Source organism: Rhinopithecus roxellana, chromosome 19, assembly GCF_007565055.1.
Source record: "Rhinopithecus roxellana isolate Shanxi Qingling chromosome 19, ASM756505v1, whole genome shotgun sequence".
NCBI classification, from domain to species: Eukaryota; Metazoa; Chordata; class Mammalia; order Primates; family Cercopithecidae; genus Rhinopithecus; species Rhinopithecus roxellana.
Window position 1 is genome coordinate 80,382,213 of NC_044567.1, and position 13,835 is coordinate 80,396,047.

The 13,835-nt window shown below is 36.9% G+C and overlaps 1 protein-coding gene across 5 annotated transcripts in view; it reads right to left on the reverse strand.

The window, feature by feature from the left end:
• Positions 1-329: 329 nt before the first annotated feature.
• HELZ (helicase with zinc finger) overlaps positions 330-13,835 on the reverse strand; it is a 171,051-nt gene continuing 157,545 nt past the window's right edge. For all 5 annotated transcript variants that reach the window (XM_030923001.1, XM_030923003.1, XM_030923000.1 and 2 more), the window contains 2 exons: positions 8,497-8,749; positions 330-960 (listed from right to left, as the gene is read on the reverse strand). In XM_030923001.1, the coding sequence (XP_030778861.1) occupies positions 626-960; positions 8,497-8,749 (588 nt within the window). In that variant the 3' untranslated portion in view covers positions 330-625. The remainder of the gene's footprint in view (positions 961-8,496; positions 8,750-13,835) is intronic.

Here is a 13,835-nt window from a genome sequence, read left to right on the forward strand (position 1 = left end):
TTACAACAACACATCATACATAGTCTAAAACTATAAAAGTTTTAGAACGCAGCATCGTGTCACCAAAAAAAAAAAAAAAAAAAAAAAAAAAAAAAAAAAAAAAAAAAAAGCTGATAAAGTACTTAGAAGATGCTGCCCCTTTATTTTAAAAAAAAATTTAAATGAATTTAAGCAAAAATAACATACATTTATACATCAACTGGCCATTTCTGGTACAGAAACCCAGCATATGGTAATATTATTGAATAAATGTAAATGCTACTTACAATTTTTTTTTCTTTTTAAATACATTTTAGACAAACTTTTTTTTCTTTTTTTTTTTTTTTTTAATAGTTGCACAATTAACCTCTTGGCTGCTAGCTTGATGCAAACACATGTAACAATACACAAATTAAAAAAATTTTTTTATTCTACATAAAAGCTGTCAAAGTTTTGACACATCAAAAATGCAAAATAATGGAATATACTTAAAAAAAATTAGTTGCAAGTCTAGCAGCAAAGCAATTAAGTGAGAACATATTTAATATTAAAACAAAGGGAACTGTATAGATGAAGTCCAACTACCTTAATTCTACTGATACAAACAGAAATTAAAACATTCTCCCTTGAGGGGAAAAAAAAGTGATTATTTAAAATATGAGTAAAAGCCATTGCTGCCAGATGAGCTTCCCAGGCTCAGTTCCTGGAAGAGAGACAGCGGGTCGCTACTCTTCTTGGCCTGCTCAGGAGGGGGCCTGGGCTTTGGAGGGGCCCGCAGAGCGCTGGCATAGGACATGGCAGGCTTGCCCCCCGCAGAGCTCTGGGGGCTACTGCTATTGGCCGACTCCGCGATTTGCTTGTTGGGCATAAGGGGTGGAAACTGGCCGAGATGCTGCAGCACACTGTAGTTGAAGGAACTGGACACCTCGAGGTTCTCCGACTTCAGTTGATCCTCAGGGGGTTTGACAGTCTTGGGTGGCGCTAAAAGCAGAGAACAGTGACAATGATTTAAGGATGAGCCCAGCAATGTTCATGTGCCTCATTCACTCAGTGTGTCAGAACTGGCTCTCATCTCCAGGAACGCGGGGACAGTACAGCCACAAGGACAGACACCTTCTGCCACAGAATGCTGAAATCACAACACATCCAACCAAATGTCTCTATTTTATAGACACATAAAACAGCCATAAAAAGTGGAATAGCTAACATATAAAAACTAAAGTTCAAATCTGAAGGCTTGCTGAAAAATAAAGTAGTTTGTGTAACTGTACACTTTGATATTTATTCTAGTAACTGCTCATAGTTTATAAACAGGCACATGCTCTCTCTTAAATATAAAGGAGCTGCACATCCAGACTCCTGGTCAAAACAGCTTTTATTACTGAGCTAAGTAACAGTGCCATGAGATTCCATTTGTTTATAATGCTACCCTTCCTTGTATTATATACTGAGTAACATGGAATAAGGTGTGGGGTGGGGGGGACTGTAAATGACTTCACATTTCCTATAATCTGCCTGACTTTCAAGGTTCCTTAAAATTTGACTCCATCCTTCCTAACCAATTTTATTGCTCACTAAACCATAGCTTGCTTTCAAATAAATGCTTTTCTTTTAAATCTTTATATAACATTTTACTGGATTATAAATACAAATTCACTGAGGACAATTTGAAAATTTCAGAAAAGTTCAAAGAAGAAAGTAAGTCATTCATACTTCTGAATACCGAGATAGGCCTTAAGTTGTTGTTTTATTTTTCCCTAAGTACTTGATTTAAGAGTATTTCATAACTTACTTAGGTAATGTCTCATTTTTAGAAATTTTCATTATCGCCAAGCCAATTTTTCTCTTCTCTGGACTGTGATGTTCCAGGTAAATATTTCTAAATATTCATGGCTATTTCCTCAGGATAAATCCCTAGGTGTACAAAGCTTCTAACAACTGTGGCCAAACCGCTCTGCAGGAAGATGCTGCTCATGTGTGCTCAGCCAGTCATGTCTGTCCACTGCCATACCCAATCACAACACTGGCATTATGACTGTTTAAAGCCTTAGCCTATTTTATTAAGTAAATAATTATCTTGTGGTTACAATTTGCATTTCCTTGATAGCTGGTGTGTAGGAACAGTTTTTCCCTGTTTATTACCTATTGTGCAGACTATCTTTGTCCATTATTCTATTGGACACACTATTCTCTTGTTTTTTCCTATTATTTTGTAGGCACTTTTTACATATGAGGAATACTATTCTTTTGTCATATGTTGCAAATATTTTTACTTGTTTCGTGATTTCCCTTTTAATGTTATTTATAATGCTTCCACTTTGTCAACAAATGTTTTAGATTTTACTAAGCAAATCCATGAACTAGTTCCTATGCGAAGTCAGGTAAATATTTACATCTTTTTGTGAATCTTTAAGCATTTCCTATTTTAAATTAAAATTTTATAATCTATCTGCAATTTATTTTGTTATGTGGCATAAGGTAAAGATATAACTGTTCATTTATTTTTCCCTTGAATAGTTAGATAATTAAATAATCATTTATTGAATAATCCATCCCTTCTATGCTGGTCATACTTCTATTATTACTAAATTCTTTTGTGCATTAAAATCTGTATCTGGGCTTTCTAGTCTTCCTGTTCCACTGAACCATGTTTCTACTCCTGTGTCAGTATTATTTAAGTTTTTTGTGACCCTATAATAAAATTGCGTTCTCTGCTCTTTGAAGTCTTCCTAATTTTCCACCTCTACGTCTTTTCAAATAAATTCTGGATATTCTCATAGACCTTCCATTTAATTAAACAGTCAGGTGAGCCATGCTCAGTGTGCTTGTCCTGCTTTCTCATAGGTTGCTTCTCATATCTGGAATTTGCCTATTTACCCATCCAAAACCTTAAACTGCCATCTCAATCAATAAATATTTATTGAGCACTTACTATGTATTCACTGCTGTGCTATACCCATGAAAGTATACAGTTGGTTAGAGCAGCCCTTCATAAACTTATCATTTTATTGTGGAAATAAGATAGAAACCCATGGCAAGGCTAAATAACAATAGAAGTGGAACAACGAATGCTGATAGGTCCTAAGGGAGTTCTGGGAGAGCCAGGAGGGAATCTACACAGAGAAGATGAAACCGGGGATGAGTCCTGAAGGATTTAAATAGGTGGGGAAAGACTAGGAGGGCAGAGTAACAATCTCTTGGTTTCCGTGCTTTCCCTGCTTCCTTTTAGGTACAGAAACCTCACCCACTACACTAAGCTTAAATTGGACACGTGGTTGCTCAGCTAGTGACTACATTTCCCAGCTTCCCTTGCAGCTGAGTATGGTCAAGTAACTAAATTTGGCTTAATTAGATATGAGCAAAAGTGTGCATGCAATTTCTGTGTCATCTCTAGCTTGAAGATAAGCCACTTGTCTTGAAACACTTTCATGGCAGAAACCTAGCTTTGACTACATAAACAAAGACAAGCCTTTAGAGGACAGTGGGACAGAGCAGAAGGACCTTGGGCCCTTCAATGACTTTGTGAAGCAAAGCTACTCAGATAGTGTGAACCAGCCAATTAGGTGAAAGAAAAATAAGTTTCTATCTTATTTAAGGCACTGTACTTTGGGGTCTCTTTGGGACAACGGCTTAGCCTTTACCCTAACTGATACAGGTAGAAAAGGACAAAAATGGGAAGCATTTCCTCATTAGTCTCCTCTGAATGCAGTAAAAGGTTAATATTAGACAAGAGAGGGCGATAACAGAGAGGTGAGTTAGTTCCTCTTGTACAAAGTTTTCTCCCAACTACTCCACCATCTTTAAGGGTACAGTGTCTATACTGCACATTTAGCACTTAGTTTTATGCCATTTAATATTGATTGTTATTGCTTTATGTATGTTAATCTTATTTCCCAAACTAGATAGCTCCTCGAGGGAGAGGACCATGCCATCTTTCTCACTGAGCTCTATATATGGCACTCTGCTTCTTGATGGCCCTGTGGTTAGCAGGCCAGAGACTGTCTCTTCCTTCCTTGTGTTCATATCAGGAAGAAAGTGTCCCGCTGGAACATACTTGATTCATATTGGGCTGGATTTCTTTTCCCAGAAATTTCAGTATGTGTATGTGAGGCGGGGGCGGCGGCGGGGGTGGGGGTGGGGGGTGTGGGGTGTGGGTGCAGACAGAGAGGTAAAGTGAGACCTTTAGCTGGATTACTTGAAATACACAGAAGAGTACAGTGATCAGAAGACCAATTCACAGAAAAGCAGGACAAACGAACAGGTACACAGAGGAAGCCATAGGCCTGGAGGGAGATGCTGAGACCATCACATGGAGTGGCTATTTACCATGGGCCAGGCACTTTGTGCTATGCACCTTCCATGGTTTAAACACATTGACCAGAAAACTATCCAGCTCCCTTCATCAACCCAGCTGGACTGCCTGGACCTTATTTCCAGTAAAACCGTTTTTACCTGAGCTACTTTGGGTGGGTTTCTGTTTCTTGCAATCAGATGTAGCTTAAGACAATCATCAAATAGAATGACCTCAGATATTTGATCTTCAAATATTTAGTGAGGTAGCTCTATCCTTCAGTTCAAAATAAGTAAAAAAACTGAAACCACAAGAAATCCCACTAATATTTCTTTTTAAAACCCAAACTACAATGGTTCATTTCCTCTAAAACACACTAGTGACACCTGATGGAAGCTACTTTACACTCAATATGACAAAGTTTCAAAAGCATGTTAACATCAGCAATACAGCTGTCCAATATAACATAAAACTAGAATTCAGAGGTTAAGGTGAAAATATTTCATGTTTTAGCTTGAGTATTTTATTTATTCAATATGCTAATTTTACAGTACTATTTTAAAATTTTAAAAATTCATAATATTGTTCAAAATGATTTTAAAGCCTTTAACATCTTTCTAGTATATTTATCACTTTTCCCTCTAAATGTCACTGATTTTGTGAATAAAACAATTGCTTTCAAGAACAATTTAACAAATATTTCAATATAAAAATGTTCTTTGCGGCCGGGCGCGGTGGCTCAAGCCTGTAATCCCAGCACTTTGGGAGGCCGAGACGGGCGGATCACAAGGTCAGGAGATCGAGACCATCCTGGCTAACACGGTGAAACCCCGTCTCTACTAAAAAAAGTACAAAAAACTAGCCGGGCGAGGTGGCGGGCGCCTGTAGTCCCAGCTACTCGGGAGGCTGAGGCAGGAGAATGGGGTGAACCCGGGAGGCGGAGCTTGCAGTGAGCTGAGATCCGGCCACTGCACTCCAGCCTGGGCGACAGAGCGAGACTCCGTCTCAAAAAAAAAAAAAAAAAAATGTTCTTTGCTGTCTAAAATAATATATAAAATAAACACGGCTTTGGTTGTTCAATAACTTACTATTTTTATTTATTTTATTAAGACTTATTTAACAATGTTCTCTGTTTCATAGCAATGTAATTAGTTTTAACTGGTTTTTTTTTTTGGTTTGTTTTGTCTTTTTTGAGACGAAGTCTTGCTCTGTTGCCCAGGCTGCAGGGCAGTGGTGTGATCTCGGCTCACTGCAACCACCGCCTCCTGGGTTCAAGTGATTCTCCTGCCTCAGCCCCCAAGTAGCTGGGATTACAGGCACGCATCACCATGACTGGCTAATTTCTGTAGTTTTAGCAGAGATGGGGTTTCACCATGTTGGCCAAGCTGGTCTTGAACTCCTGACCTCAGGTGTTCCACTTGCCTTGGCCTCCCAAAGTGCTGGGATTACAAGTGTGAGCCACCATGTCCAGCCTAGTTTTAAATTTTTTTCAATTAAATAAATACTCAGAAAATAATATTTTAGAAGCAGTTTAACCTAATGCCTACATCCTTGTCTAACCATGAATACAAGATCGCTACTAATTAATCATGTATATATTCCCAATAAGAGAAAACATTCTCTGAAACTATGAATTTCACTAGTCTTACAACGAATATTTTTCAAAATACACATCTCAGCTGGGCGCGGTGGCTCACGCCTGTAATCACTTTGGGAGGCTGAGGCAGACAGATCACAAAGTCAGGAGTTCTAGACCAGCCTGGCCAACATGGTGAAACCCAGTCTCTACTAAAAATATAAAAATTAGGCGGACGCCTGTAATCCCAGCTACTCGGGAGGCTGAGGCAGGAGAATTGCTTGAACCCAGGAGGCAGAGGCTGCAGTGAGCCGAGATGGTGCCATTGCACTCCAGCCTGGGTGTCAAGAGCAAGACTCCATCTCAAAAACAAAACAAAACAAAACAAAACAAAACAAAAAACACATCTCTACTCTAAAATTTTCATCACATGCATTAAAAGAAAATGTCTGCTAAAATATGTCTTGTCACCAGGTAAGTGAACAGAAACCAAACATACCTGTGTTGGAGGAGCGACTCCCCACCCTCTGCAGTGCAACTGGCTCACCCCCTTAATTGCAAAGAATCTAGTTTCATTATCTCCTTTCTTCACAAGCATTTACTAAGAGCCTAAAGTGTATTCAGTGTTAAAATGGGAAATTCAAAGTTTAAAAAGGCCAAAGATGGGGTTTCTATTTTAGGCTTACAGTTTAATTGTAAACTGATATCCATATCAAACACAATGATCTTTTTAAAATTTCAAACCGATATAAACAGTTTTCTTCAAGCTCAAGAAATAAATTTCTAACTTCAGTAAGAAGTCTCTCATGTAATTATTTTATGTCTGATACCACTACTACAATTCTCTAAAAATAAAAAATTGATAAACAAGAAGTTGTGCTTCAGGACACTCATGATTTGAATTAATTTTTTAATGCTTAACTAAGTGATACTTTCAATTTAAAAATACCACAGTACGTCTCCAAGCAATGAAGAAAATAATGACTTCATATTTGCAGAAATGATACCATAAATGACATGAGCATTTGCTCAGGAACTTTCTACCTTATCAGCTTGGGTCAGCTTTTTATTAATTTTGGCCAAAAGCTATCCTAAAACTTAGGTTAAAAAGAGAAAGAAAGAAAAAGAAGAAGAGAAATGATGTTATCTTTAAAAAAAATTATAATAAAACAACCAAAAAAGTAACAAATTATCATCACTGATTTGTAATGTAGATGTTTGCCAGGAAATTCAAATATAACATGAGTGTATTTATACCAGTGTATTTATACTATTTATACTTTGAAAGTGACAAAGCAGGCTACACCTGTAATCCCAGAACTTCGGGAGGCCAAGGCAGGTGGATCACTTGAGGTTAGCCTGGCCAACATGGTGAAGTCACGCCTCTACTAAAAATATAAAAATTAGCTGGGCATGGTGACAGATGCCTATAATCTCAGCTACTCAGGAGGCTGACCCAGGAGAATCGCTTGAGCCCGAATGGCAGAGGTTGCAGTGAGCTGAGAATGCACCACTGCACTCCAGCCAGGGTGACAGAGTGAGAAACAAAAAAGTGACAAAGCACCCAGGCACGGTGGCTCATGCCTGTAATCCCAGCACTTGGGGAGGCTGAGGTGGGCAGATCGCTTGAGTTCAGGAGTTTGAGACCAGTCTGGGAAACACAGCGAAACCCCATTTCTACAAAAATAAACACAAAAATTAGCCAGGCATAGTGGCACATGCCTATAGTCTCAGCTACTTGGGAGGCTGAGGCAGGAGGATCGTTTGAGCCTGGGGTGTGGAGGTTGTAGTGAGCCGAGATTGCACTACTGCACTCCAGCCTGGGCGACAGAGTGAGACCCTATCTCAAAAACAACAACAACAACAAAAGACAAAGCAACCCGAGGCAAAATACAGCAGTTTACTCCTAACAGGTACTAACAAATGTTTAAAGATTAAAATGACAATGTCTTTTGCCAGGAAATAAAAGCAAAAGCTTTAAAATTTTTTTTTTTTCTCTACCACGTCTATTGTTCTAAAAATATGCTTGCATGGCACATACTCAAAAATGGGCCAGTTACGGAAACAATAGATTCACATTCTAAAGATGAACAAAATTTGTTTCAAATAAAAAATTGATGCTACTGGGCAAAAATTCACCACACAAAGATCTCACACTTGTTCACAAAGATCAACGTCTACAGCATACAAAGAGAAGGAATTAGAGAATTCAAGCAATATAATTAGTTTCTTTATATTCAATATAAAAAAGAGAACAGAGGAAAGATCAAAGTGCATTCATCTTTAAGGCTAAAGAGGAAGACTCTAGATTTTCCATCAGACAGTACAAGTTTAGAGTGTCTTATCCATTCCAATCTCTTTCTATGCCCTTTTTGTTCTTTAGCCATGAAGTTCTACAGTTTATCAGAATAAAGGAATAAACACAGGATTCCTAAATCTCAAAATGTTAGACTTTACTGGTCTCTCTCGTGGCCAGACTCTATTACATAGCAAATTGTCAACACTTTACTGACAACAAATCCTTGAAAACATATTAATCTAACCAACTCCCACTTGCCCCACTCAGCCCTGAAGAAAAAAACCCAAAAATTCCACAGATATCTGGGAGCTGAAGAGTAGAGATTAGTTTTAGCCACCAACTCTGTCTTACCTATCAACTCTCTGGGCTGAGCTGTCCTGCTGGATCCATTGCACGGAATGTTCTGATAAGGAGTAGATGAGGTGGTGTTTACCCAGGACTCCGGGGATGAAAAGTTGAAAGAAGATTGATTACTGTGGTCCTGAAGCTCTTTACACTGAGCCAGACTGTCTTGAGGAGTGCTTACTTCTTCAGAACAAGGTTGAACTGAGCTAGATGAGATTCTTCTTTGGTACAAGGGCCGACCAGGTCCTCTGGGCTCATACTACACAAAGAAAAATAACATTTCATAAATCAGTGCACCTTACACAAAGAAAAATAACATTTCATAAATCAGTGCACCTTGTGCCATAGTCCTCTCTCTTTTCACTCCATAGCAATCTCACTATATAAAGTAAAAATTCTCAAGAATATTCTGTGACTGTGAAACCCTCCCTCCACCCTACTCCCACCAAAAAGAAAAAGGGTGGAGGAGGGGGCAGGCTAGGCTCTGGACATGGTGTCAGAAGACCTGGGCTCAAAACTCAGTTCTGTTCCTCACTGCATAGTCCTGACAATACATGTCTGATTTCTGATTCTGTTTTCTTATCTGTAGAATATGGGAACTGAAGTAGTTATTTGCAGTTCTAAAATCCTATTGACATTTTAGATAACAGTAGATTAAGAAAAAGTATGAACGCGCAAATCCAATCAAAATTAAATGGGTAAAGTACAGTCGATTGAGTCATGGCCCTCTTGAGCAGAGTCATCTATTCTAGACTTATCTCTTGGGTCCTTCCTTTATAACATCACAATTTGTTTTTCTTTAGACCTGATGGCAAGATGGGATTCCTCCCGTCCAACGTAAGTACTCTTGACTAGACTCCACTGCATTTCTTTTAGTCAAACCTCAAATGACACAGAATACTCATTCATTTATTCAAAAAAATATTTTATATGTTTGAAACCCAATTAACTTATTCAGTATATTTTCTCCTCCCTAAACTCCCTGTATTTGCACAAGCCAAATTCCTTTAACCCTTCTAACAAGATCTATGTGGCAGCCACGTCAAAATTTTTTTATAGTTACCCAAGTGCTGTTCAATTTGTTCTTGCCAGATTCTTGTGATCAATATTCAGAGTCAATTCTAACGGCAAGGCAATGTACAGCAGTGGTTAGGTGCCAGTCTCCATCTAAAGCCAGACTGTCTGTGTTAGACTTCAGACTCCGACTTTTATTGGCAGTGTCACCTTGGGCAATTGATTTAACTTCTTTGTAACATGAATTATCCACAGTCCCCACATCTTGGGATTGTTGGGAGAATTAAATAAGGATGCATAGCATTTACAACAGTTCTTGGCACACAGGAAGGGTTCACTGCTATATAATTATTTTAATATAATATATCAAGATAAGATTCCATGTTCAGTCTCAAATGACAGAATGGAATTGGTGTTTTATTGCCCCTTTCTTTTTCCTCTTTTCTTTTTTGGATAGCAAATAATAAATTTGCTGTTCAGTCTGCGGTCAATTATGACTCTCAGAAATTGTACTTTCACCAATGTTGTTAGCAATAATTGAAAATCAGGAACTGGAGGTTGGATTAAAAAGAAGGCAGAGAGATGAATTGGCACAGCAATAACAGGATGGCTTCTGGAAATATAAAATAGCACAAGCTGATGTTATCAAGCCAATTAAATGTGAAAATTGTGGGGGTAAGCAATGAGAATATTAAGTCAAAGTAGATGGAACCACTAGGATATAAACTAGAGAAGAAAATGGGTCTGGACTGGCTGCCCTTGTGCAGAGAGGCAGGAAAGTGGGGAGGAGAACACTTCTCTCACTATTAAGTTTTGAGTGCCTCCATTTCCAAAGTCTTAGCTATTGAATGGAGGAAGACAAGAGGTAGTACTGCCATCTAATTAATTTCTTTTTTCATATAATTTTATAGATGTTTCTAAGCATAGTATCTCAATTCATGTTTAATTTTACTCTGCTTTAAAGGCAATTGTTTTCAATGGTCAAATCATTATGAATTTGATTTGGTTTTCTAGAATATTAACCATCCAAATTAATTTAGTGTCGACTAGGAATATAATCAGCACATTTGAAATTTCTTTGTCTAAGGCATTAAATTACGGTAGTGAGTGGAGTAAGTAACCTTTCTAAACTGCACAGTGTGCTCTATGCCTGACAACCCTGGATCACAATGGCTATGCAGTGCGTCTTTTTTTTATTTTTTTAATTGAGGTTTGCAATGAAGACAATTAGCTCTTAAAATTGAAATGTAGTATTTCTTTTTATGACTATCCCCTGAGTGTTTAGTCACAATCTTCAGGGGATTACCTTCTAAAGTTTTCATATATGAACACCAAAGTACAAAACTAATGTTGGATATGGGCTCAGAAAGAGCAGGTTATGATAACCAAGTCTCCTGGTGACACAGAACACTCAATATACTCTCGTGAATTTCACGCGTTAACTTTATAAGCCCCTTTTCATTAAATTATGAACATACACAAACGAGTAGTATAAACAAAAACCTTTTTACAATGAATAGACATATGAACCAGAAAGCTTAAAGGAAGAAAACTAAAACTCAGAAAGAAATGGAAGGCTGATATAAGAGACAATATTCAATTAAACTTTATAGAAAATGTGTATCATTTGTATCTTCCAAACTGAAATCCAAAGTAATCACTCAGTTGACATGCACAGCAGGCTCCAGTGAAGTATTGTATAACTTATCTATAGCTATTGACAGAGATAAATGTGTAGATAAAATATGAAATTCAGTTTCAAATTATGTTATGAATATGATCAATTTTTAAATGTCAGAAAAGCAAAATCGAAACTGGAAAATTTTTTAATGCTTTTCAAATTAGATATATTGGAGATTTTATATATATATATGGAGAGAGAGAGAGAGAGACAGATAGATTGATTGATTTTTGTGTGTTGACCTTGTATCTTGTGACCTTGCTAAATTCACATTCGTTACAGGAATCTCCCAAGGAACTGGGAGATTCTTTGGGCTTTTTCTCTACTGACAACCATGTCATCTGTGAATGGAGACAGCTTCATTTCTTCCTTCCCAATCCCTAATGCCATTTATTTTCTTGCCTTATTGTGCTGGCTAAGTCTTTCAGCACAGTGTTGAAGAAGAATGTTGAGAGCAAATGTCTTGCTTTATTCTTAATCTTAGAAGCATTAAATCTCTCACTATTAGTATGATGGTAGCTGCAGGATTGTTATAGATGCCCTTTTAACAGTGGTGAAGAAGTTCCTTTCCATTTCTAGTTTACCAAGAGTTTCATCATCAGTGGATAGTGCATTCTGTCAAATGCATGTGGTTTCTCTCCTATGTCTACTGATATGACTGTGTGATTTTTCTCTTTAGATTGTTAGTATGGTGTATTACATTAATTTATTTTCAAATACCACACCAGACTTGCATTCTAGAGACAAGCCCCCCATGGTCATAGTACATTATTCTTTTCATATATTGCTAAATTCAAATGGCTAATGTCTTGCTGAGGATGCTTACATTGATATTCATGGAAGTGGATCTGTGGTTTTCTTCTTTTGTACTGCCTTTATCTAGTTTTGGTATCAGAATAATGCTGGCCATACACAATAAATCGAGAAGTGTTCTATTCTCTGGAAAAGATTGTGTAAGTTGGTGGTTTTCTTCTTCATATTTTTGGAGGAATTCCATGCTAAAACCATTTGGGCCTAGAGATGTCTTTTTTGGTAGGTTTTAATTACAAATTCAATTTCTTTAACAGTTACAAGACTATCCATATGCCGTCTATTTCATCTTTGGGGAAGTTTTAAGGAAGTGGTTCATTTTATATACGTTGCTGAAAATGTATGTGCACAGAGTTGTTTGTAGTGCTCCCTTATTACCATCCTTTCAATGTCTACTGGGTCTGTAGTGACCCAGTATCCTTCCTAATACAGGTAGTTTGCATCCTCTTTTTGTCTTTGTCAATCTTGCTAAAGGTTTATCAATTTTACTAATCTTTTTGAAAAACTAACTGGGTTTTACTGATTTTCCTTTATTGCTTTTCTGTTTTGAATTGTATTAAATTCTGTCCTCATGCTTGAAACTCCCTTCCCTCTTCTTGATTTGAATTTATTTTGCTTTTCTTTTTCTAACTTCTTGGGGTAAAAGTTTTGATTACTGATCTGAGATCTTACTTCTTTTCTAATATAAGCTTTTATTAAATTCTAATACAAGCTATAAATTTAAATTCTAATATAAGCTATAAATTTCCCTCTGACATGGCTTGAACTGCATCACACAAATTAGGACAGGCTGTATTTCCATTTTCACTCAATGTAAAACATTTCTAATATTTCTAATAAAGAAGCTTCCATTGGTCAAAGATAGGGGACAAGGTGTCAAAATGTATAATGACTACAATAAAGTAAAAACTCAAATACATAATGATATCAAATAATAATATTCAAAGTGCAAAAAGAAGGGGGAAAAAAAAGCCTCAATGATCATCCTGAGGCCTGCTAAGGCCTCAATTCATTACTCTGAAAATTGACTAATAAAGGGCAAGGATTAAACATTTATCCTACCCTTTCTATATAGACTATATTTTAGGTAGTAATTAAATATTCAGTGAGGAAAAGTTCTCCTTTATAAAAGAAAAATAAATAAAAAAGAAATTCAAGGAAGTTTTAAATAATCATTTTGCCGTCTCTAATGAAACAACAGATCTAAGCAATAACCATCGACAGCTGCTAAAATCTGAAAAGTTGCTGGGAAATTTAAAAATCAATAGATCAGAATGACATCATCTGATCACTGAAACACAGTGATCAACTTAACATAGCTGAAGTGGGAAAACTGGATATTAGCTACATCTTTAAACATATAATTTAAAATGAGACATTACACACTGCCTGGTAATTTTTCATTGAAATATCATCGATATCTTTCCATGTCATGAACACTCTTACGAGATTTAATAAGCTGCATTTTTTTCTTCATTTACTTAAAACTAATCTATTTAATTTCCCCAAGATTTCAGGAAGAAATCCTTGATTATGGAACACTTAGGGTCTACTAACTTATTTCAATTTAGCTCCCCCTCAAATTATTTTCTGCCTAAGGAAAGCAATATGCTACAGTTTGCTAGATACGTACAGTTCCCTAGAGAGAAAAAACTAGGATGGTGCAAGGAGAGGACTATCACTATAAGATTAAAAATCATCCATTTATTAACAAGCCAGATAACGTGTGATGAATAAACTGTAGTTTACAACAGTAATATCTGTGGGTTCATATCTGTGGGTTCATATCTATGGGTTCATGTGATGTAATCTATTGAAAAGCACTTGATAAACTATAAAA